The sequence below is a fragment of the Diplotaxodon limnothrissa genome, linkage group LG23, assembly GCF_057381915.1.
Source record: "Diplotaxodon limnothrissa isolate DT_005_m linkage group LG23, D_limnothrissa_male_GT1.1, whole genome shotgun sequence".
Taxonomy (NCBI): Eukaryota; Metazoa; Chordata; class Actinopteri; order Cichliformes; family Cichlidae; genus Diplotaxodon; species Diplotaxodon limnothrissa.
The window spans coordinates 20558034-20579735 of record NC_140617.1 but is presented as its reverse complement, the minus strand read 5'-3'; the positions used below and the strand labels follow the sequence as shown (position 1 = coordinate 20579735).

At 40.9% G+C, this 21702-nt stretch overlaps 1 protein-coding gene across 1 annotated transcript in view; it reads right to left on the bottom strand.

Annotated features, from left to right (window-relative positions):
• Nucleotides 1-114: 114 nt before the first annotated feature.
• Nucleotides 115-21702, bottom strand: part of LOC146607956 (uncharacterized) — a 50725-nt gene continuing 29137 nt past the window's right edge. The window contains exons 9-25 of the mRNA XM_085348632.1: nucleotides 21443-21697; nucleotides 21110-21358; nucleotides 20716-20973; nucleotides 20200-20502; nucleotides 19830-20099; nucleotides 19625-19708; nucleotides 19416-19478; nucleotides 18915-18998; nucleotides 17826-17896; nucleotides 12353-12414; nucleotides 11444-11499; nucleotides 10742-10959; nucleotides 9799-10064; nucleotides 8577-8690; nucleotides 8072-8213; nucleotides 843-883; nucleotides 115-583 (exon numbers count right to left, since the gene is read on the bottom strand). Of these exons, the coding sequence (XP_085204758.1) occupies nucleotides 320-583; nucleotides 843-883; nucleotides 8072-8213; nucleotides 8577-8690; nucleotides 9799-10064; nucleotides 10742-10959; nucleotides 11444-11499; nucleotides 12353-12414; nucleotides 17826-17896; nucleotides 18915-18998; nucleotides 19416-19478; nucleotides 19625-19708; nucleotides 19830-20099; nucleotides 20200-20502; nucleotides 20716-20973; nucleotides 21110-21358; nucleotides 21443-21697 (2800 nt within the window). The 3' untranslated portion in view covers nucleotides 115-319. The remainder of the gene's footprint in view (nucleotides 584-842; nucleotides 884-8071; nucleotides 8214-8576; nucleotides 8691-9798; nucleotides 10065-10741; nucleotides 10960-11443; nucleotides 11500-12352; nucleotides 12415-17825; nucleotides 17897-18914; nucleotides 18999-19415; nucleotides 19479-19624; nucleotides 19709-19829; nucleotides 20100-20199; nucleotides 20503-20715; nucleotides 20974-21109; nucleotides 21359-21442; nucleotides 21698-21702) is intronic.

The window sequence follows — 21702 nt, the reverse complement described above, 5'->3', positions numbered from 1 at the left end:
CAGTAAAGTCAAAAAAGTCTTAATATTCACAAGACTGTGGTCACCTCACTTCATGTGGAACATACACAGTTCAGTTTATTCTGGGAGCTGTAGCAGAAAGAAAGCAGCATGAAGCTTCTTAGCTGCTCTTTACTCATGTTGGATTTCAGGGAGCTCCTCAGTCTTTTACACACATTGGTACTTATTTTTACCTCCAATACACTCAGCCCAGGAGTATGCATGAAATAGAGTGACCGCACACCATCTACGTATTCACTGGAAAACTAGCTTCTCTGTTCTCACATAGAGAGCTGTGTACAGTCTGTGTGAAAGCAGATATTTAATGTCTGAGGGTTGATAATTTCTTCACCAGGTCGTTCCTACATATCATCTTTAAGATGTTCTCCATCACCTGCACAGCTCCAGTGATCTCATATGTCTGCACCATCAGATCTACTGTGTCATTTCTGTCTGCTTTGGACAAATAGTTTTCTTTGATGGGTGATATGTTGTTCCACACTTCAGTCTTCAGGTGCCACTTAAACTTCTTGAATTCTTCATCGTTTAAATCTTCGAGGATATCGGGAAGCATCACCATGATTTTCTGTTAAAATCAGAGCATACTGTCAGTCTGTAGATGAGGCTTTGCAGGTCATAATGAAAGGAAGTTGAAACCATAATGGTGTACACAGTGAATAGAAGATAGCCTTACAGAGAGCAGAGATAAGAAGTATAGTTCTTTAGTTCCTCACTTGATCCATATCCTTATTGATAACAGCACACTCATTGAGTCTATACAGAAGTTAGCTAGAACAGATTCAGACACTGACAATAAACTTTGTCCAAACTGAGATCAGCCTCACCTCTGCTGGGATTCTCCCATCTGCAGAGAAAGGTAGATGATCTGCAAGGAGCCAGGGATAAGAATTATAACACGCAAGCATTTAAAAGAATTGACGAATCTTGAAATTAAACGCAATGTTTTTGTATTGCAAGTCCAAAATATTTACTGTAAATCACATGTCCTGTGTTTTTTTTTTGAAAAAGGGTAAATGACACATTTGGGAAAAATAAAATAAAAATCTCCTACAAACAGCTTGTATTAAAAACCTCTATGGACATGAATGTGGCCAGAGGCAGCAGGTGAATGGCCTCCTGAAAATGTCTGACAGCCCTTGAGTCAAACAAAAAGAAGTTTCTATTAAAGGCATTTTAATGTTCCATGTTAACCCACTCAGATGTTTGGACAAGGTGCTGCCAGTCCTGCCATAGAACTGCTAAGTCTTGCTTTCCAATCTGAGGAACACTTAACTTCATGGCTTGTCTCTATTTTTTCTAATTTGTGCCTCCTTGTCTCCTCCTGCCTGTGAATCTCAGTTCATCATGCTCAAGGATGTCTAACTTCCTAAACTGCACCTGGACAAGAGAAGAGACTTGAAGGATGAACACATCTAATTGATCCTTTTACCTGTGGATATAGTCTAAAACTACAGCATAACTTTTGCCTTGTGTGTTGAGATTCGTGATCAGCAAAAGTGTGTTTAAACATTACTTGCAGACTTCCACATCTCTGGAATCAGCTTGTCAGGAAAACTCAGATTCGGCTCAGTGCTTCAATATGTTCACCACCTTCTCACTAACTGCTCTGCAGTTTTAATCATACATTTTTTTATGTGTTTGACCAAAAATGGTTTAATAGATAGTCACCCTGTTAAATTACAGCTGGCAGTTTTTCTTCTTCTTCTACATTGTATTGTTCTTTTTTTTTTTCCCAGTGTTGATATTATATATTGTTTTGTTTGTAGGTTAATTGCAGGAATTTCTTAAAGATAGAAATACCTGTAGAGAGTGGTCTCCTCTCTACAGGAGCTCACTCTGCAGGTGGGGGAGAGATATAGGAGAGGTAGAGAATGAACTCAACCTGGGTGTCTATTGTCTTGTGTAGATTGGGAGATGATTGGATGATGGGGTGGGTGCAGTTTTCTCTGGGGTGGAGTCGGGTGGGCTGCCCTGGACTGTGTGGGGCGGGCCCCGGTCCGGATGGGCCTTCCCTTTCTTCCCTCCCCATCCTCAGCTGCCTCCCTATTCCCGCTCTACCACACCCACCCACACACGCAGGACTTGGGGTGCAGGTATCTCACCAGGGTGCAGGGGAGGCACTCCCCCTCTGTCCCCTTCTGGCCGCCTGTGCCTCAATTTTATTCTGCAACCTAGACATCCACATTACTCACTCTCTCACATAACACATACATATAGGGCCTTGGGGGTGGGCACGTTTTACAGCATCCAGAGGATGGTCGGTGTACTCCAACCCACCTCTGGCGCTGGTGCCCTACCCTCAATTTTAAATGCATTTAGACACTAAGGGTTTTCGGGAGGAGCCGTGCTGCTCTATGAGAGGAAGCAGGAACCATGTTCTCCTGTGTTTTAAATGCACTTTAGAACAGCACACAGCAACACTACTAGGGCTGGGTTTTTATAATCGATTCATCGATTAAAATCGATTCTGGCTTGGATAACGTGAAATCGATTCATTAAAATCCTGAATCGATTTTTTTAATATAAATTTATTTTGCCCGAAATGCCAGAATCTCTGGTGACATCTCACAAAATTTCAAGAACCACCAAACAGTTAAGACAGTAAATGAGAGCAGGAACACGGATTCTGCACATAGACTTAAACACACAGCGTGACCCGCGGATCAGAATCAGTGAGATGTCGCCTTTCTCACGGTCGGGGCTGAAAGCCGACAGCTCGCTGATCCTGATGTTTCGGCGGGTCGGCGCTTTGTGTTCACGCCCTTTATGCGCTGATTCTAAAGCTGTTAGTTTGATCTCTCTCCAAACACTATTGACTGAACCAGCAGCAAAAGAAGATCCAAATGCTTCACATAAACATCGTCATGAATTCACTCTGACTTTTACTGTTTTGCTTCCACCGCGATGCGCAGCTCTCTCTCTCTCTCTCTCTCTCTCCCTCTCTCTCTCTCTCTCTCTCTCTCTGTACTTCAAGAACAGTTTCCCTTTCTTCATTATTCGCTTGCTTGTTACGCACCAGTCTACTGTTGTTTACAGGCTGTCGGCCGCTGTTTTTTTCCCTTTTACATACTTCCGAAAAGAAAACCTAATTTCTGCCGTTCAATACTGAACAAATTTAAACTTTCTAAAATTATGGAAAATGCAAAACGTTGTGTCTCTAATAAAACCGCTGCAACTCAGAGGTAACGTTCATGTGTTGATTCAAGGTTTTCTTTCGTTTTTGATGTGCTGCAGAATATTTGTATAAAATCCAGGCCAGGAAAAATCACCTTCATGTTTTTCTGTTTTATCTTCAGCTACTTTGACACAAAGGCCTCTGCTGTGACGCTCACACCTGTGATAAAGTCTTGTGTCAGCTTCCTTTTTATTGATAAAAAATATGTAAATATACTGATCTGAATTATAATATTTCTGACTGTCAGAATTTCCCAGATTTAAATCGAATCGAATCGAATTAAATCGAATCGTGGATCGAATCGATTCGGGACCTTGTGAATCGGAATTGAATCGATTCTAGAAATCAGTGACGATACCCGGCCCTAAACACTACATATGAGCGGGCGTAGGGAGGTTTGGGGTCTTCACTCACCCCGGTTCTGTTAGCCGTCAGGGCCGGGGGGCTGGGAGGAGGTGCTGGCCGTCAGATTGGGGTCTGGGATGCGGGGCCTCCCTGCTGCAGATAAGGAAGTGGTCCGCTTGCCTCCACCCCAGAGAGAAGGGTTACATCTCCTGGGTTTAGGTGTGGCTTGCCCCTCTGGGGCGGGGGTACCTGGACCTGGGATGTAGAGTACGTTTGGGGAGTGCGACTGTCTGTGCAGTGTCTATTTGTGTCTGTCTACACGTTGGGTGAATGACGAGTATTTGGTTGTGTATATGGGGTGGGAATGCACGTTTGTGTCCGCGTGTGCCTGTTCGTCTGTGTCTATATGTCAGGTTGGGTCTTAGACTCAACCTCTCTGGGTACATCTCAGGCCCTCCAAAGTACGGAGGCCTATCTCCCCTCACCACACTCCCTGCCGGTGGCTGATGCCCTCAGACGTTGGTGTGTTGGTGGTTCTTGTCGACTGGGGCTGGGCGCTCATCAATAGCGTGTGCAGCGGGGTGGCCTGGGGGGGAACAGGCCACCCCCCCAACCAGACTGGCCACCCCAGGTGCCACCCCAAAGGTAAAACAATAAAATTCAATCAAATGTACGATTATGTTTTCACGGTGAAGCTCAGATATCCGAGTGTAAGTGAATGCAGCATCGGCTTCTGCGCTATGTGCATCACGTTAGCAAAGGTAGGAGAGCCAAGCACGAAAGACGGCACTGCAGGAAACAATTTTTCGGTGAAAGAAAATGAGGACAGAATAAATGTCCCGGTAAGTAATATTAAGTTTGTTGAGTTTAGTAAACTTCGGTGAAATTAGAATACCAAAGAGAAAATAACACTTAAAGAATTATTGCAGCCGTCGAATATTTCAGACAGTATGCTACTGAGGGGAGCTAACATAAGAGTTATGAGTTATAAGATGTAATCTAAGTCGTAACATTGCTGTATGGAGCTGCAGATTTGGTTGCAGGTTAACATAGCTGGACTGGCCATCGGGCATACCGGGCATATGCCTGGTGACTTATTTTTTTTTATTTTTTTTGTAATGGCATGAACAATGACAGGTGGTGGATTGGCCAGATGCTGGCAGATGTGTAAAAATAACTCAGTTGTTTGGTGGTTGCTATGGCGGAGCTTCCACAGAGGCCAGCAGGTGGATGAGGGAAGGGGAGGCAGGACAAACGCAGTTTGTCCTGAACTTTAGCTAGAATGGAAAAAAGACACAAAGCTGGAGTTATTCTGTGTCTTTGCTGCACAGCTGCCTCTTCTTCTCTCATTCTCTCCCCCCTCCCTCTCCTGTTTCTACTTCAATCATGAAACTGATCAATGATCAGCTGATCGGCTTTTCTCTCTTGTTTGTTTATCGCCCACTTTGCGCCAGAAAGAGGAAACCAGCAGATGTCGCGCTAAACAACAGCAGCACGTTTAAGCTGTTGTCAGAATTTATTTAATATTAATTTCTAGTATCAGCTGATGTTTGCTGGAGCCACAGCTGTAAAGCTGCTGGTCATGATGTCAGTTTGGATATGTGGTGAGAGGGAAACATGAAGATGAAACCAGGAGATGTCCTTACTGAATCATCAGAGCTGAACAGGTGATGGAGAAACAGGTTTACCTTTTAGGTGAAATGAATGAGTTGAAGGGAAGTTATGAACTGTTTCTGAGAGACAAATAACACCAGGATCCTTTTCTATGCAGCTGACAGCTGGTAACTGTGCAGGGGTGGGTCTAGCGAAGTTTTTGCCAGGGGGCCAGGTAGGGCATTAACAGGGAAAGGGGGCACAAAGAAATACTTTTCTTTCTTATTCTCATTTAAAATATCTCGCTTTTATTAAATAATTATCTAAATCTTACAACCAAAGTTTTTATCTGACGTAAAATGTATAGAAATCATACATATACCAACAAGACAGTGTACATCACTGTCACAACAGCATTTGTTTTCATTCAAAGTCTTTATGGCTTTAATACCTGGTGGGCCGGTCTGTAGTCAAAATGCCAGATTTTCTGTCCCAGTCCAGCCCTGCAGGTTAATACTGGCAGTGTCACCATGCCAGCTGACTGGATTTCATCATCAGCCAGTGTTGTTCTTTATCAATATTACCAAAGTTTACCAAAAGGCAGCAGAGAAAGTATTTACTTGCTTTCAGGTTTCATTCAAATGTTAGTCTTTTCAGTTGTTTCCCCACTTTTTTCCTGTTTCAAAATCAAACACCAGTTTGTGAGAAGATTATCTTCTTTTTTTTTAATAGGCATAAGTTTTACATTGGAACTGGCTAATTTGTCAATTGTTTGTTACAAATGTTCGTATTTTAATATTAAAAAATGTTTTTGCCCAAAACATATGTGCACTATGTGTCAGTAAAAATACTATGCAAATATTGCTGTCCTTGAATGCTGAGTAAACACTGACAAAGCACTGATTGTATCTCTTGTACTTTATCAACGCAGTATCTAAAAACTTTGCACCGTAGAGGTTAAAATCTCCTTCTAATAAGAGTTAAAAGCGCATTCGGTTATTAGGTTTATAGGGTTATTGAATTATGGTTAATGGTTGGTAGAATTTTTTTTTAAACATTATCTGCCAATTACATCTGCCACCCTTCTCCAAATCTGTGCCCCCACCTGGCCCCCCCAACAAAAATTTTCTAGACACGCCACTGGCGCTCATGTATGTACTGGCTCACTCCTGGTGGCCGATTGGCGGGCCTGGCGCCTGTGGCCCGTCTGGGCTCCTTCCGGGGGGTGGGATGCCCTCAGGCCTCTGGCCTCTGGGCCTGAAGCTCGGTCCTCTCTGGCACAGCTGGCTGCCGGCAGAGCCCACGGGCACGTCACTGCAACCCCCTCTGACTTCTGCTCCGTAGCTGCTGGGTGACCTCTCGTTTGGGGCTCTACTCAGCTCTTCCCAGGAGGGTGGCACGGTTCCCCCCCTTTTGGTGGTCCTCCTCGGGTCCGTGTACTCTGGGGCCTCTGGATATCTGGGGCCTGGATCTCCTCCATACCTGCTTCACACCCTGGTGGACGGGGCTGTGGCTCCCCACACTCCCTAGCAGATCGTTACATGGAGAAACCTTTGGAATACAAGCATGCTGATCCACACAGGTGTGCACACAGGTGTACACACGGGTGTTCACAGACGCGGACTACACCTTTCTTGGCTGCTGCCTCAAAGCACATTGTGCGCTGTCTATCTTGCGTGCTGCACAATATTGTTTAATATTTAGTATCTACTGTTATCTACTGCTAGCTAGTTTATTGTGATGGTGCCGTTTTTATTATGTTGCTCTTTGTTGTTTGCTTTCTCTTCTGTTTTTTTTTCTCCATACAGGTGATCCAGGTGTTTTGTTTGTTTTTCTTTCTTCCCCCCTTTCTCACCGTCTCTTCTCCCCTCTGTTTTTCTTTCTCTCCCTCTCTTTCTTTCATTCTTTCTCCCTGTCCTATCCCCCAGTCATGTCTGTCCCGTTTGTAGCAACCGAAAATAAAATAAATACATAATTATAATAAAGGTCAATCAAATGGACCAATATGGCAAGGCCATGATGATCCACTTGGTAAAATAAATCCGCTTGGCATCTTTCTTGCCCTTAAGACAACAATTCTGATGGCTAAAGATCCAAACGGGACACAAAAAAAAAAAAAAATAGAAATACCTGGATGACTTCTAGTTTTTGGGTTCTAAATTCAGATGAAACTGAGGTTATTGTACTCGGCCCTAAAATTCTAAGAAATATGGTGTCTAACCAGATTCTTACTCTGGGTAGCATTACCTTGACCACCAGTAACACTGTGGGGAACTTGGAGGTGTTTTTTGACCAATATATGCTCTCCAATGTACATATTAAACAAATATGTGGGAATGCTTTCTTCCATCTAATATCTCTAAAATGAGAAATATCCTGTCTCAGAGAAACACTGAAAAACTAGTTTATGCATTTATTACTTCTAGGCTGGACTACTGTAATTTATTATTATCAGGATGTCCTAAAAACTCCCTGAAAAGTTAATTCAAAATACTGCAGCAAGAGTACTGACAGGGACTAGAAAGAGAGAACATATTTCTCCTGTATTGGCTTCCCTTCATTGTCTCCCTGTTAAATGCAGAATAGAATTCAAAATCCTTCTCATCACATACAAGGTCAGAACTGGAACCAGCTCCTAGTTTGAATTTGGGAGACAGACACCATCACTACTTTTTTTTTACCCTTAAAACTTTCCTTTTTGATAAAGTATATAGTTAGGGTTGGATCAGGTGACCCTAAATCCTCCCTTAGCTATCCTGCAATAGGTGTAGACTGCAAAAGGCCTCATTAAATACAAATAGACATCACAGCTTCTTAAACACCTGGAGCTCAAAAAGTGCTAAAATATGAGGAAGAACTCAAAGTCAACATGGATTAGTCAAGATGAATATTGTACTCTATTCCTTTCTAACATGTCCAAAGAAATTTCAGGATAATGACCTGTTAGATCTGCTTCATGCTCCCAAACCTCTGTGTCAGTTTGGTCTCGGATGGTTAGAGTCACTTCATCTGTATTCATTGGAAGGCGGATCACAAATGTTGGGGAGTAGTTTGGTCCAAACTCCATGTCAAACTCAGCTCTCTGAAAAGAAGCATAGCATCAGTATCTTTAACTATGGCAGTCTCATTAAGTGATTGTAACCCCATTCCTCTTATCATCTCATGTCTCAATTCATGTGGATGGCATAGTTTTGTACACCTAAGGCCCAGATTCTGTTTATAGTTTCCTCCATTGTAGACACTGATATTTCTGCCAATAAATCCTTACATGAACATAAAACGTACAACATCTTGATTCAAAAAGTCAATTTAAATGTTAAATGTAGAGAATATCTGCATTTCAGACACAGGGTGATTATTTTTGATATTGCTGGTATTATTTTACACACAGCTTGATGCCTCCATTTCATTAAAGTACTGGACAACTTTTCTTCAGAGTACTTACTTTGGGTTGGATTTTATTGGCCACGGGACAGTGAACGGTGTAGGTCGTATTTTTGATGAGGTTACACGCAGAAGGCACCAGGATGAAGTGGGAAGGTTGATGATGCTTGCTTACCTTAAGAGTCATCAGAACATTTTATATACAGTTTTATCCCTGCATGAAACTATTTACACAATGACACCAAATAAAATCTACAAATTTTAAGAAGGGATACACTTGAACCAGCAAACATTTGGCATTTTAATTGAAACTTTGATTTGTTATCATTAAACTATTTTTCTAATTAATTTTTGTTTTTCCAGAAAAAAATGCATGACTGACAGCTAAAATGGTTACTGAATAGCTAAGGGTAATATAAACAGGAGTTTATATTTAGGAGTTTGGTATTGTTGTGCAGTATACAGTAATGGATGCTTATAATCACTGCTTGGTTATGTTCTGGGTAGCAGCAGAGATATTAGAGAGAGAGATGAATGTAGTTAAAGTTCAGTTGTGACTCATTTGTCTGCATTTGGGTCCGAACAACACAACCTCCACGCCATCTGCCATCACACATTGTGACAGTTGGAGAATTTTGGTAAAGATGGTGGATAGAAGTTTAGATTACTGGAGAAAGTTTTTAAAACCTTACATGTGGGCAAAGTCAGCTAGCCTTAATCAGGTGCAACTACTGGTTTCATACAAGTGTTTCTTTTAATTTCCAAAACATTGAATTAAAGTTTATTTACATAAAGCTTTAAAGTAACTACCAAAGTAAGGAGCCAATTGTCTTTTAAATATGGCTGCTATGTAACACACTTGCTTTTACAAGGATTTTGATAGAAGTGATCAGTTTAAGATGACGATGTTTTTTAGTGACACTTTAAACTGGCTGTGGGTTGGTGGGCAGCCATAATGTTTAAACACCATGTGCTCCACAAAGAAGGAAATGCTACAACAGCAACAGCACAAGTCAGCTTTTCACAGCCTGTCCACAAAGAAAATCAATTATTAGTACCAGAAATTATAATGGGACTTATTTGTAAGTGATTCATTTCTCCCACTGCACATCTACACTGGAACACATTGTGGTTCCACCTGCCACATCCATTTTTAATCAATGTTCACATTCATTGTTGGTAGCTACAACTCCAAGTGAATATAAAGCTACACAACTATGCACTAAACTGGATTCTATTGACACAATGAAAAAGATGAAGCTGTAAGAATAATGAATTTTTACCTCAGTCATGGGGATGTTTCTTGGCAGAAGAAGCACATTGATGTTTTGAGTCTGTTTTGCATGGTTTGGTGGACTGAGGAACAATAAAACTTGCCCCTTAACTTGCTTGTTCCAAATGCCCATCAGGAAATCCAGGACAAGGCCAAAGGCAGAGAGGTGGGGGTTATCAACAATCACATGAGTATCTGTGATCTTTAGTGGTTTGATGAAGCTCATTGCATCATCAGTGAAGTGGGCAACAGACAGGAGGCCATCAGAGAGCAGAGCTGTGAAAACACAGAGTCAACAGACATGTATTTATCTGAACACCCACTGATCCACTCATTTTAACTACCCACTCTTACAAACAGCCTTTTTATCCCTTTTCTGACCCTCTTATCTCTTCTCTGTTCCTTTCTTTTCAACATGCTGTCTGGAATGAATTCATATTACTAAGATCATCATCAATCACTTCAATATGACCGTGCACTTTCTCCATTTTCAGTGAGTGAGCTCATGTGCACGACTATGTTCACGTGTGACTCATAGTGAGAATCTGTATGTATATTTGTGCCCATTCATATACACATATAGCGACACACACACACATAGTTGAGTACATGTAAAAGTCAATCAATATGAATTATCAAGGCTGAAGAAATATATCGGGGAAGCAGAGAGCATGAAAATAAACAGCCTGCTCTCCAAAGATCTATCCAGCATGTACTCTCAGCTTCAAGAGAATAACAACACAACACAACTAGAACTGAGCAATATTAGGAGAACATTTGGGAGAAAGAGGTGTCACACAACACCACTGCCAAGTGGCTGGTGGACCTAAGAGCAGACTGCAGCAACCACCCAGAGCAAGAGCCAGTCAACATCACAAAGGCAGACATACAACAAGTCTCTGGGGTGAGTGGGTGATTATTGTGGGCATTACTGTCAAAAATAATCTGCTCACCTTCCTGTGTTTTTACACAGTGTGGGAAGTGTAGCTGACGGACAGCATCCTCACAACATTTGATGTCGAACAGTGGCCCTGCAGCCATCTTTCCAGCTGGTTGGAGGACGCTCTCATCCCACTGGATGATTTTGTACAGGAGCTCTGCCTCTCGAGTCATATCAAACACCAGTCCAGTCAGAATACAGTGGAACAAACCTGAACCAGGACACTTGAACCTGCAGGATATAACATAAAGGTTGTATGACCTGAACTTTTAAACCCTAAAATGAAAAACTTTGTTCCTATCAGACTCCGCCTCACGATCACTGACCAAAAAGGGAGCACACAGACAAAAGTAAAACATATATCAAAGTTAATGCAGGTAACTCCAGGAGCATTTACTCCTGTAGCACCTCCACTAATGATGAAAGAGTGAAACAGAAATTATAGTAGTTTCTGTTGGTGGTTCAAAGGAAAGCTTGTTTTATTTTTCTACATTTCCCTAATTTTGTCTTCAATGAGATGAAAAACACAGCTAAAGATTTTCCTGTAGTGTGCATTAAAAGTATTATCCAAAATTTAATGCTAAAATGCTCCCAGAGGTCTGCATAATCTGTGTTGTTCTAATTGTGAGACATGAGAACAACAGAAATTTTATAGAAAATTTACTGAGAATGTGACATGAAAGCTGTTACAGCTGTGGATTTATGATGTTGTTACCTGTAGAAGATTTGTGCACATTCATTTTTTACTTCAGGTATGAAGCTGGATGGAAGCTGGAATTTAGAAAGAAACATTTGTTAATAAATGGTGAAAACTTAACTTAAGCATGCTTTACAGATAAATTGTATGTACAGTGTGAGAATACAGGGCTATAGAACCTTTTTTTTTTGCCTGTCCCGTTTGGCTCTTTTGCCATCAGAATTGTTGTCTAAAGGCAAAGAAAGATGCCCAACGGATTTACTTTACCAAACTGACCATCCCAGCCTTGCCGTAATGGTCCATTTGATTCACCTTTTATTGTTCATTTTATTTTCACTTACTGAATACGGGACAGACTTGACTGGGGGAAAGAAGGGGAGAAAGAAAGAGGGAAAGAGAAACAGCTGAGAAGAGGGACGGGGGAGAAGGGCAAAAAACAAGAACCAACAGAACGGGCAGAGAAAAAAAAATGCATATATCAATCACCTGGATCACCTGCTGAGAAAGAAAAAAGAAAACAAGCAGAAGAGAACAAGAGTAATAGAATAAACAACATCACAATGATATATGGGAATATGACAGTAAATACTAAATATTAAACATTATTGTGCAGCACATAAGATCAACAGAACACAGTGTGCTTTGAGGTAGGAGCCAAAAAGGGTGTAGTTTGTGGGTGTGATCACCCGTGTGTACACCTGTGAGCATGGGCTATAGAACCTGACAGTAAATTTACTAATCAGGATCCCACAGAAAGGGTATAAAGCTAAAGCTTGATGCAATATGATAATTATTCATGTGTAGTGTAGTGAAGTTTGTTAGTTTCATCTTATAAATTCACAACAGGCATTCAAAGAGTTTGTTAGGATCTACCAATCTTAGAATCTTCAGATTATTCTGAAATATAAATATAGTTTCTTTTCTCACCTTCTTCACATCTTTGGGATTTATGTCTGGTGTATTTGGACCCGGTTTGACCTCAGAGTCATCTGATGGGAGAAGACAAAGAGCTGTTGGCAATATAAACTATACTCTAGCTCTCTTCATAAGATCTGAGTCAGTCTGACTTCAGCAGCTCAAGGTTTCCTGCCATCATTTTTCTCTCAGAAACTTCTGGATTCCACCTGTGGAAATACCTGCTGCTGTTTCCCCATTTATCGATTTGGTTAAGTTAGCTGGTAGCTGTCCAATGCTGAAGCATGTTAGCTACAAACAATTTAGTTGAATATTTGTATTCTCTAATATTGTCTGCTATGTGGATAGACTCACTTTTCAGTTAGACTCTACAGCTACAGCCAACGTTTTTTGTGTTCAATATAGACCGAGTGGGCTGTTGTGGTAATCGTCTACTTACAGTACTGTGGAAAAGTCTCATTCCAAACCTAATTTATTTATATTTTGCTAGGAAATGTGAGAAAAAGGTGTAGTGATTTATTTAGCTTTTTTATTTTTATTTACTCTTTTGCAATTTTAATTATTTCCAAAGTCGATATTTGGTATGACCAGTTTTATTCTTCAGCACAGTCTGAGCTTTCCTAGGCAGCTTTCTTGCCATTTCTTTAAGTAGTCTTCAGGAATAGTTCTCCAGGCTTCTTGAAGGACATTCAAAATTCTTCTTTTGATGTTTCTGCCTTTTGTTTCATTTTCTGTTAAGATGATCCCACACTGCTTCAATAATGTTGAGGGTCCAGATTCGGGAGAGGTCAGTGTATGGCTGATAGTGTTCCAATGGGATCACAATGGTAAACACAATGTTCTCACACACTTTCTGTGTTTACAATTCCATCAAGTTTGAAAAGATCTTCGCCACTGGCTGAATTACAGCATCAAACCATGACAGAGATTCCACTGTTTTACAGATAGCTGTAGACACTCAGTGTTGTCATCTCTCATGACCTTCTCCAAACATACTGACAATGATTTGAAACAAAAATTCTAGTGTAACTCCGTTTCCCTTCCTTAAGAATGGCTTCTTTACCCCGATCCTTCCACTGAGACCATTTCTGATGAGACTTTTGTAACCAGTAGAATGATCAGCTGATGGTCCAGACACCTCTCTTAGGTCCTGTGTCAGGTCTTTCTTGGATTCCCTCCTATTTCTTAAGAACATAACAATAAATAAAAAAATAAATAAAAATGTATTTATTTATTTTTAGGAATGATGAAATATGCTAAGTTTTCTGGGAATAGCTGAGAATCCCCATGTTGGTACAAAAATACTATTTTTATGCCTGCCAAACTGTGTTATCTTTGAAAATGTTAATAGATTCAACTAAAAAAATGGGGGGAAAAATATGTGATTTTGCAACAAGCTATTAGAAGAAATTGCCTAAAGAAACAATTTAAAACTTTTTATTACACAAATTTGTCTAGTATGTGTTGACAAAACACTGGTTTATTTGTTGTTGTTGTTTTTTAGCTTAAATAATTCATTGGTCAGTCTTAACTGGCTTAAAAAAAACATAAAATATTATTGTGAAAGTGTGTTACGGTTCTGGGTCATTTTGACCCGGCTTTTGCAGTTTCTTATATTTTGGTAAATTTCTGTATTATGATTTATGTTCTGGTTCTTTAGTTGTGCTATTTTGATTATTATTCTAGATTTAGTTCAGTGTCAATCTGTGTTTTTGTAAATTGTTTCTTGTTTTACTTTGAAGGTTCATGTCTGATGTCAGTGTGTTCAGTTTTACTTCCCCCCTGTCTTGTTAGCCCTGATCTCTCCCAGCTGTGTCTCCCTCCTGTTTCCCATTCCCTGATTACTCCCTGTGTACCTGTGTATATAAGCCCTGTGTTTTCCTTTGCCCTCTGTTGCGTCGTTAATGTCTGCGCACCCTCATTTTCACTGTGTTCCGTTTGCCTGCCTGTTAGTTTATTTGTTTTCCCAGTTTAGTTAGTTTTCTGTTCTTCTTATTTTCCTGTAATAAACTGAGTATCTTAAGTTCACCTCTGCCTCCATGAGCCCTGCGTTTGGGTCCAATCCTGCCTACCTGCACAGTAGGGGTGCAACGATACACAAAATTCACGGTTCGGTTCGGTTCGATACTTTGGTGTCACGGTTCGATATTTTTTCGATACAAAAAAATGTTCATGCCTTTTTAATTTGTCATTTATCAAAATTATAAATATATATTTTAACTCAAAAGTACAGTTTTTAAATTTAACCCTAACCCTTGTGCGTGTTTTTTATTTTGACAGCGAATGCGCACCTGCGGACCACTTATGTGCAGCCCTGGTTATTTAGCTCGTCATATTGCAGCCACAGAAATTCTTTTGTCCATGAAACCATAAAGCTGCACTTTCTTTTTGCCTTATAGTCTGATTTGTCATAACTTCTCCGTTTTGTGGTAAGCTTTTCTTTGGCTGTCACTTCTTCACCCTGACCTGTCTTATTTGGCTCAGCAGAACTAAAATATATATCTGTCTGTGAAGGTCATCGTAGTCAAATATATATCCTGCTGCTTTTACACACGCACTCACATAAGCTCAGCGATTCTCTGCGCGATCAACCTCTCACATGTTTAAGCTGCGGGAGATTTCACTTGTCATGTTTGCATAGTAAGCTAACGATTAATAAGACGATGTCAGAGGAATTAATAATAATAATAATAATAATAATGGATACTTTATTGATCCCCATGGGGAAATTACTTGTTTTTCTCTGCATTTGACCCATTCACTCAGTGAAGCAGTGGGCAGCCCACTAAGCAGGCGCCCGGGGAGCAGTGTGTAGGGACGGTACCTTGCTCAGGGGTACCTCAGGGTAGCCGTTAAGTGGATTCGAACCGCCGACCTTCCGATCATGGGGCGACCACTTTACCTACTGAGCTATCCCTGCCCCAGTTTTGGTGCACAAATTATCATCACTCACAGATCAGTGCTGTCATTGCAAAGTGAAAGCAAAAAAACAAGCACAAATTCAAACGCGATTTCAATATGTCACATATTGACAGTGGCTCACCGATGCCAATGACATAATTACCCAGCTACATTTCTGAAAGAATGCAAAAGCATTGACATATATTTTTCCTTCCTACAATAGCCCGACGGGCAGGGAAGAGATAGATTTTGGTAGCCCGACTGAAAAGATCGCTAGCCCCGGGACGTCGGGCTAGCGATATTGCGAGCCCTGTATCTGATTGAGGAATCACTCATCTTTGGAAAAGAGAGTTTATTACAGAGAAATGGCTCTTTCCAAAATAAAAGCTATACTATCCGCTTCTTCTGGGCTATATTCTCAGCAGCATAAGGAGAATCATGTGCTAACAGCTGTCTAAATGACTCGGCTAAAGTTAGTAGCATGCTTGTTGTTTTTGTCTTTGCACTAGGATGATGTCGGCGTAAATGTGCAGTCATATTCGTTGTGTTCCCACTAGTGCTTTCAGGTTAATCTCGTTGAAATGACCTTAACGCCACAACACGGCAAATCTCCGTTAACGAGCTACCGCCGATCGCCCCGTGCATGGGGCTAGACGGCCAACACGTTAACGAGCTAACTGCGCTAACACACTAGTTCCCACCCATGTAATTGAGCATTGCATGGCACATCCAACATACTGTTTTACTTTAGTGCATGACTCGCTTACCTTCAGGGTCATACGTCACATGAAAACCAAAATAATTCCAAACGCCAGATCTGAATGAGGGTGCGGGAGGTCCATGTTGCAAAGAGAGCTTAACTTCTGTCTCGCTAGCTTGCCCTGCGCTCTTCCTTCTGACGATGCTGTCTGTGTTGAGCGCTCAGTGAATCTGCGTTCGACTACTCCGCCTAGGCTGCACTGTCGAGCCTAGGCGGAGTAGTCGAATGCAGATTCACTGAGCGCTCAACACAGACAGCATCGTCAGAAGGAAAGTTGATAAAATAAATTAAAAATTTTGTATTGTTCGATACATATGCGTACCGAACCGAAAGCACTGTATCGAACGGTTCAATATCGATACGAATATCGTTGCACCCCTACTGCACAGCACACAGCCATGACAAAGTGGTCATGGAAGCAGAATGAAAGGTGGCTGAAGATTTTTGTATAGTGCAGTATTTTAGTAGTTATTTTCCTTTGTGTATCTGCTTCCTTACAGTGGCTATGTTTACAAAGATTCTAATATTCCCATTTATTGGCTATAAGACTAAACAAAATAAAAAATGTAATAAATAGATACAAAAAGTCAGGATGAACACTGCCAAACTCAGTTCTGAGGTATGGGACCTTTTCATAACATAATTCAATCTTAATAATTGGTTACTTCAAACTTGCTGGACAATGTTGCCATCTTGACATAAATGCACAGCGACATAAGCTTCAACTGATTAAAATATGAGAGCTGCAGCTTTTAAAATTCCACCTGAGTAGAATTTAAAACAAACCTTTTGATGGTTTAATGTTATGTTTTATTTAGAGGTTAATCACATGAATATGGTGTTATTGATGGCTAATATTAAGGGCCTGTTCACTAGCAAATTTGAGTAAAGGCTGAAGGGGTTGTTTTAAAAGTTATAAAACACTTTTTTGGCTCTAAGGTCACACATTTACAGGAGCAGATCAAGTAATCTCTCTCTTGGGATATTTTTGTTGATGTTGTTACATTTTTCATAATTCAGTATAGCGCAAATCATGACAAAAGTCACGTCAAGGTGCTTTATGTTGTAAGGTAAAGACCAATGTTGGGCAATTTACTTTGAAAATGTAATTCAATATAGTTACTAGTTACTTCTTCAAAAAAAATAACAGAGTTAGTTACTGAGTTACAATATTCTAAAAGTAACTAATTACCAGAAAAAGTAACTATTGCGTTACTTTAAAAATAAATGTAAATATGTAAAAGAACTTACTGAAATACTAATATATAAATTACTAAATATACTTGAACATACTAAAATATGTATTCAACTGTTTGTTATAATTTGAATATGTAGTTGAAATAAATGGGCACTTAATAGAGGGGACTAACAGGAAACACTGTACACTAATCTAAACTATTCAAATGTTACCCTGTGATAATATGAAATAAAACACCAATCAGATAAAATTTTGTAATTGTAGTAGAGCTTTTTTTTCTATTTGCAATAAATAATACAGTAAAACACAATAGATGTTTTAAACCTTGTCTGTGATCTCTTTTTAAGAGAAAAATATTTTTTTCTACTTACTTCCACTTTAAAATTGCTACCTTTGAATTATCCAGACTCTCAATGATGGTGTCTCATTACTGTGCGTATGTACAATGATGAGACACAGTTTGTATGTGAACACCCGCCCAAGTCTGCCTCTTTTGGGTTCACCAGGACTACTTTACTCTTCCTCAGCCAATAAGCAGCACTTGTGTGAAGAACTGACATTTGTAAGACTCAGATACTCGTGTTTGTTCCTTACTTATCTTCTGAGAGAAACTACTAAAGTCGTACCTATTGATGAAGCTGCCGCCTGGATTTCCAGCATCTCCACTTCAAGTTCCTTTGTTTGCTCCTCCTCTGATCTACAACAACACAAGAAAAGCAAACTTTAAATGTGCATACATTAGATGGCATCACCTTGTATGTGAGGAGACTGATTCTGGATTTAACAGGGACCCAGTGAAGAGTATCCTGTCCTACCATAACTCTGAGACAGGATTTTAGAGATATTATGGAAGAAAGCAGTCGTGCATATGTCTTTATTATGTGCACTGAAGGACATATGCTGATCAAAAACTACTTCAAGATTCTTCACAGTGTTACTGAAGGCAGAGAAAATGCCATCCAGAGAAAGTATCTGGTTCGATACAACGTTTCTAAGATTTTTAATAAAATCAGTTTAATCTGAATTTAGAAGCAGGCAATTTGAGTTCATCCAGGTCTTTATGACTTTAAGACATTACTGCAGTTAAATAATTCTTGTGTGACAACAGCAATCTAACATTAGTACAGAGCAAAGTGAGTCAGATAGTTATGCCACAGAACCTGAACAGGAGCTTTTAAAAGGTATTTTGAAAAGCATATATTTTTTAAAAAAATCTCAGGTTTCTGCTATAAATGCTTGTCCTCAAAAACAGCTAAATGCCTGTTTGTTTTCTGAAGCTGGCCAGACGTTTGGATTCCTGTTGATATTTGTCTGACGTTTGGATTCTGTAGCTGTGTACTTCCCTCTGCCTTCATTGATTAGTAAGCTAATTAGGAATCTGTCATAACTATTGTGAAGCAAATGAAGTTAGAAGTGACTTACATAACAGACTTAAAGTTTTTTTGTTTGTTTTGTTAGAGTTTCTGAAGTGCATCTTTTGTTTTTCTACTTTTTCCTCAGTACCCCTGTACTCTTTGACTGTTGTTTCTGCTGCTGTAGGTCTTTGATCAACTCAGAATAAAAACTCTGACTTAAGTGCTTGAAAGCTCGTCTCAAGGTAAAGCAAATATGTTGTTGTTATTATTATTTTGGGCATTCTACGTTCTGTGAATGATTCCTCTGAGAGTCTGAGGAGAAACTCCTTCACTGATGGAGACTGATTCATGTTGGCTCACCGCACACAGTCGATGGAGGGGTTGATGGAGAGCAGCTGCAGTAACACATCAGTCGAAGCATCAGTGATCTGATTGTGACTCAGACTGTAACACAAACACAACAAGTGGCTCTAATTGATTACTGCACATTAGCTGAAAGATACATAAAATCAATGAGGTAAACTCCCAGTAATGATACAACTGATATGTTTGTCACTGTGATAAAGCAAAACAAGACAATCCATTGTGTAAATGTCAGGATGACAGTCATAGAGACTCTGCAACACTTCAGAAAAAAAAGATAAAAAACTATATGAGCTTTGCTTTTATATAAACCACATTCTTAATTATGATATTAAAGAAAAATATCTAATTGTTATCAAACCTCTTTAACCTGATTTTACTATCTTACACTACTGACTAATATGATCACAGTATTGATGCTTTCGAGCCAATATTTTCATCTAATGATTATCAGAGGACTGTTAAAGAATTCCTCCCTAATGATGACAAGTGCTTCACCAGATCTCAAACTGCTTGTGTTCCTTGAAGGCTGCTCTGTGCACGATGTTGTTGCTGTAGAGTCTAGAAAGAGACCAAAGCAGAGAGAGCAGACGTCACTCATTCACTCAGAACAACATGAATCCATGTGAGCTCAGACTGTGAATGATTCCTCTGAGAGTCTGAGGAGAAACTCCTTCACTGATGGGGACTGATTCATGTTGGCTCACCGCACACAGTCGATGGAGGGGTTGATGGAGAGCAGCTGCAGTAACACATCAGTCGAAGCATCAGTGATCTGATTGTGACTCAGACTGTAACACAAACACAACAAGTGGCTCTAAGTGATCACTGCACATCATATTATTGTAGTGTGTGTGAACAGGCTGATGGTTATTGGTGCCTCCCAGAGAAGGATCAGTGTGTGACACTCACTCCAGGACTTGGACTTTGTGCAGATGTGTGATGAGAGGGAGCAGCAGCTGGTCAGTGAGCTGACAGTGACTGAGGTCCAGCTCTGTCAGCCCTTCACACGAGTCCAGCATCTGGACCAAAGACCCACAGGCCCTCTGATCCAGCGTGCTGTGACTGAGATCCAGCTCTCCACCCAGAGCTCTACACAGGGACACCGCCCGCCTCACTGTGTCCCTCTCACTGTTCACAGGAACCAGAGACAGCAGCTGGAGGAGGACAGTTTTACTGACTCTAAACAGGACAAACAGAGCAAAGAGAAACTATCAGGATGCATCAACACCAGTGTGAACAAGCTTCTCTCTGGTTTAGACTCTTCTGTGGTGTTTCCCACCTGAGGCGGACCCTGTGGAGGACAGGAAACAGCAGGTCCAGCACGCTGTCCTCCACCTCACAGTCTCGCAGGTCGAGCTGTGTGTCCTGGCTGCTGTGTGTCAGGATGGTGGAGACGGCCCTGCAGTCATCAGCAGTCAGACTCAGAGGCTCAGGCTGATCCTCCTCTGGTAGCTCCACACAGGAGGAGCAGGACAGATCCAAGCTGTGCTGCAGAGTCCTCAGCAGGCCTGACGCTGCCTCCTGCTGGACGTCACAGGCAGCACAGCAGTGGATGAACCTGAGCAGCTGATTCCTGTCAACACTGCAAGGAAAAAACAAATGCAGAAGTACCGAATGTTAAAGAGTGTGTTGTAGATGATTTTAATCGGTGTAATTGGGCTTGTTTATTTCTCTTTCAGTTTACTGTTGGACAATCTGATCAGCAGGTAATTAGTACAAAGCCAAAATGTTGACCTTTTGTAGGAAGATTAACCTATGTGTTCATATTACATGAAATTTACCACAAATATCTGACCTGAGATGAGAAACGTTGTCCAGCATGAAGAGGATGGACTCTGCTCCCTCTGCTGGTATGGAGGTCCACAGGAGGTTCAGTTTGACTCTGTCTCCGTGTTTGAGGATGAAGATCAGAGCAGCACAGTCCACTGAGTCCAGCTCTCTGCAGCTCAGGTTGATCACATGACCAAGTGACCTCAGTAAACTGGGTACAGCGTGACTGTCATGAGCTCTGTAGAGCTCTCTGATGGAGCTCATCACAAAGCTGGGACTGGGCCTGAAAACAAACAGTTTATTTCCAACTTTGTTTAAAGGATCCATAAACTGCTGATTAAAGATGAGACAGCATTTCAAATCCTCCTGATTAAACAGCAGAAACTGTGTTTGGTAAAAGATCAAACTACATTCAGCACCTTTTAAACACAATCCTGTCCAGAAAGGGAAGCAGACGTGTGGTTTCCTCCTGTAAGAAGAGGTTCTTCCTCAGGTTCACAGTGATGGTCTGAGCTGACGCCTGCTGCAGCAGATAGTGAAGAAGCTCCCAGTTCAGACAGCAGGAGGTCAGGTCTCCACCAACCTTACTGAAGAAGGACAACGTCAAGTCCTTGTCCTGGATTTCATGGAGGAGACACAGAAGCTGCTGGAAGCTCTCTTCACTCAGTCTGCAGAGATCATAAATATAAAATAAGATTTAAAGTAAAAATGTACATTTTATTTGGCCTGTGATGTTCAGGAAAGACATTTACTTGACTGTTAGAGGACCATCATGGAGCAGCAGAGTAATCAGACCCTGAGCAGGGATGCAGCTCTCAGTCAGGTCTAACCGTCCGACTGTCCAGTGTCTCAGCAGGGAAGCCAAACTACTGACAGCCCTCAACAATACTCTCTGTGATGGTCGGGCTTTCTTAGGCACAAGAGAAAGCTCTTCCACAGCCAGCGGACAGACCACTCTGCCTCTTCTTACCCACTGAAACAGGAGCAAGGACATGTCGATGGAAAGCCTGAA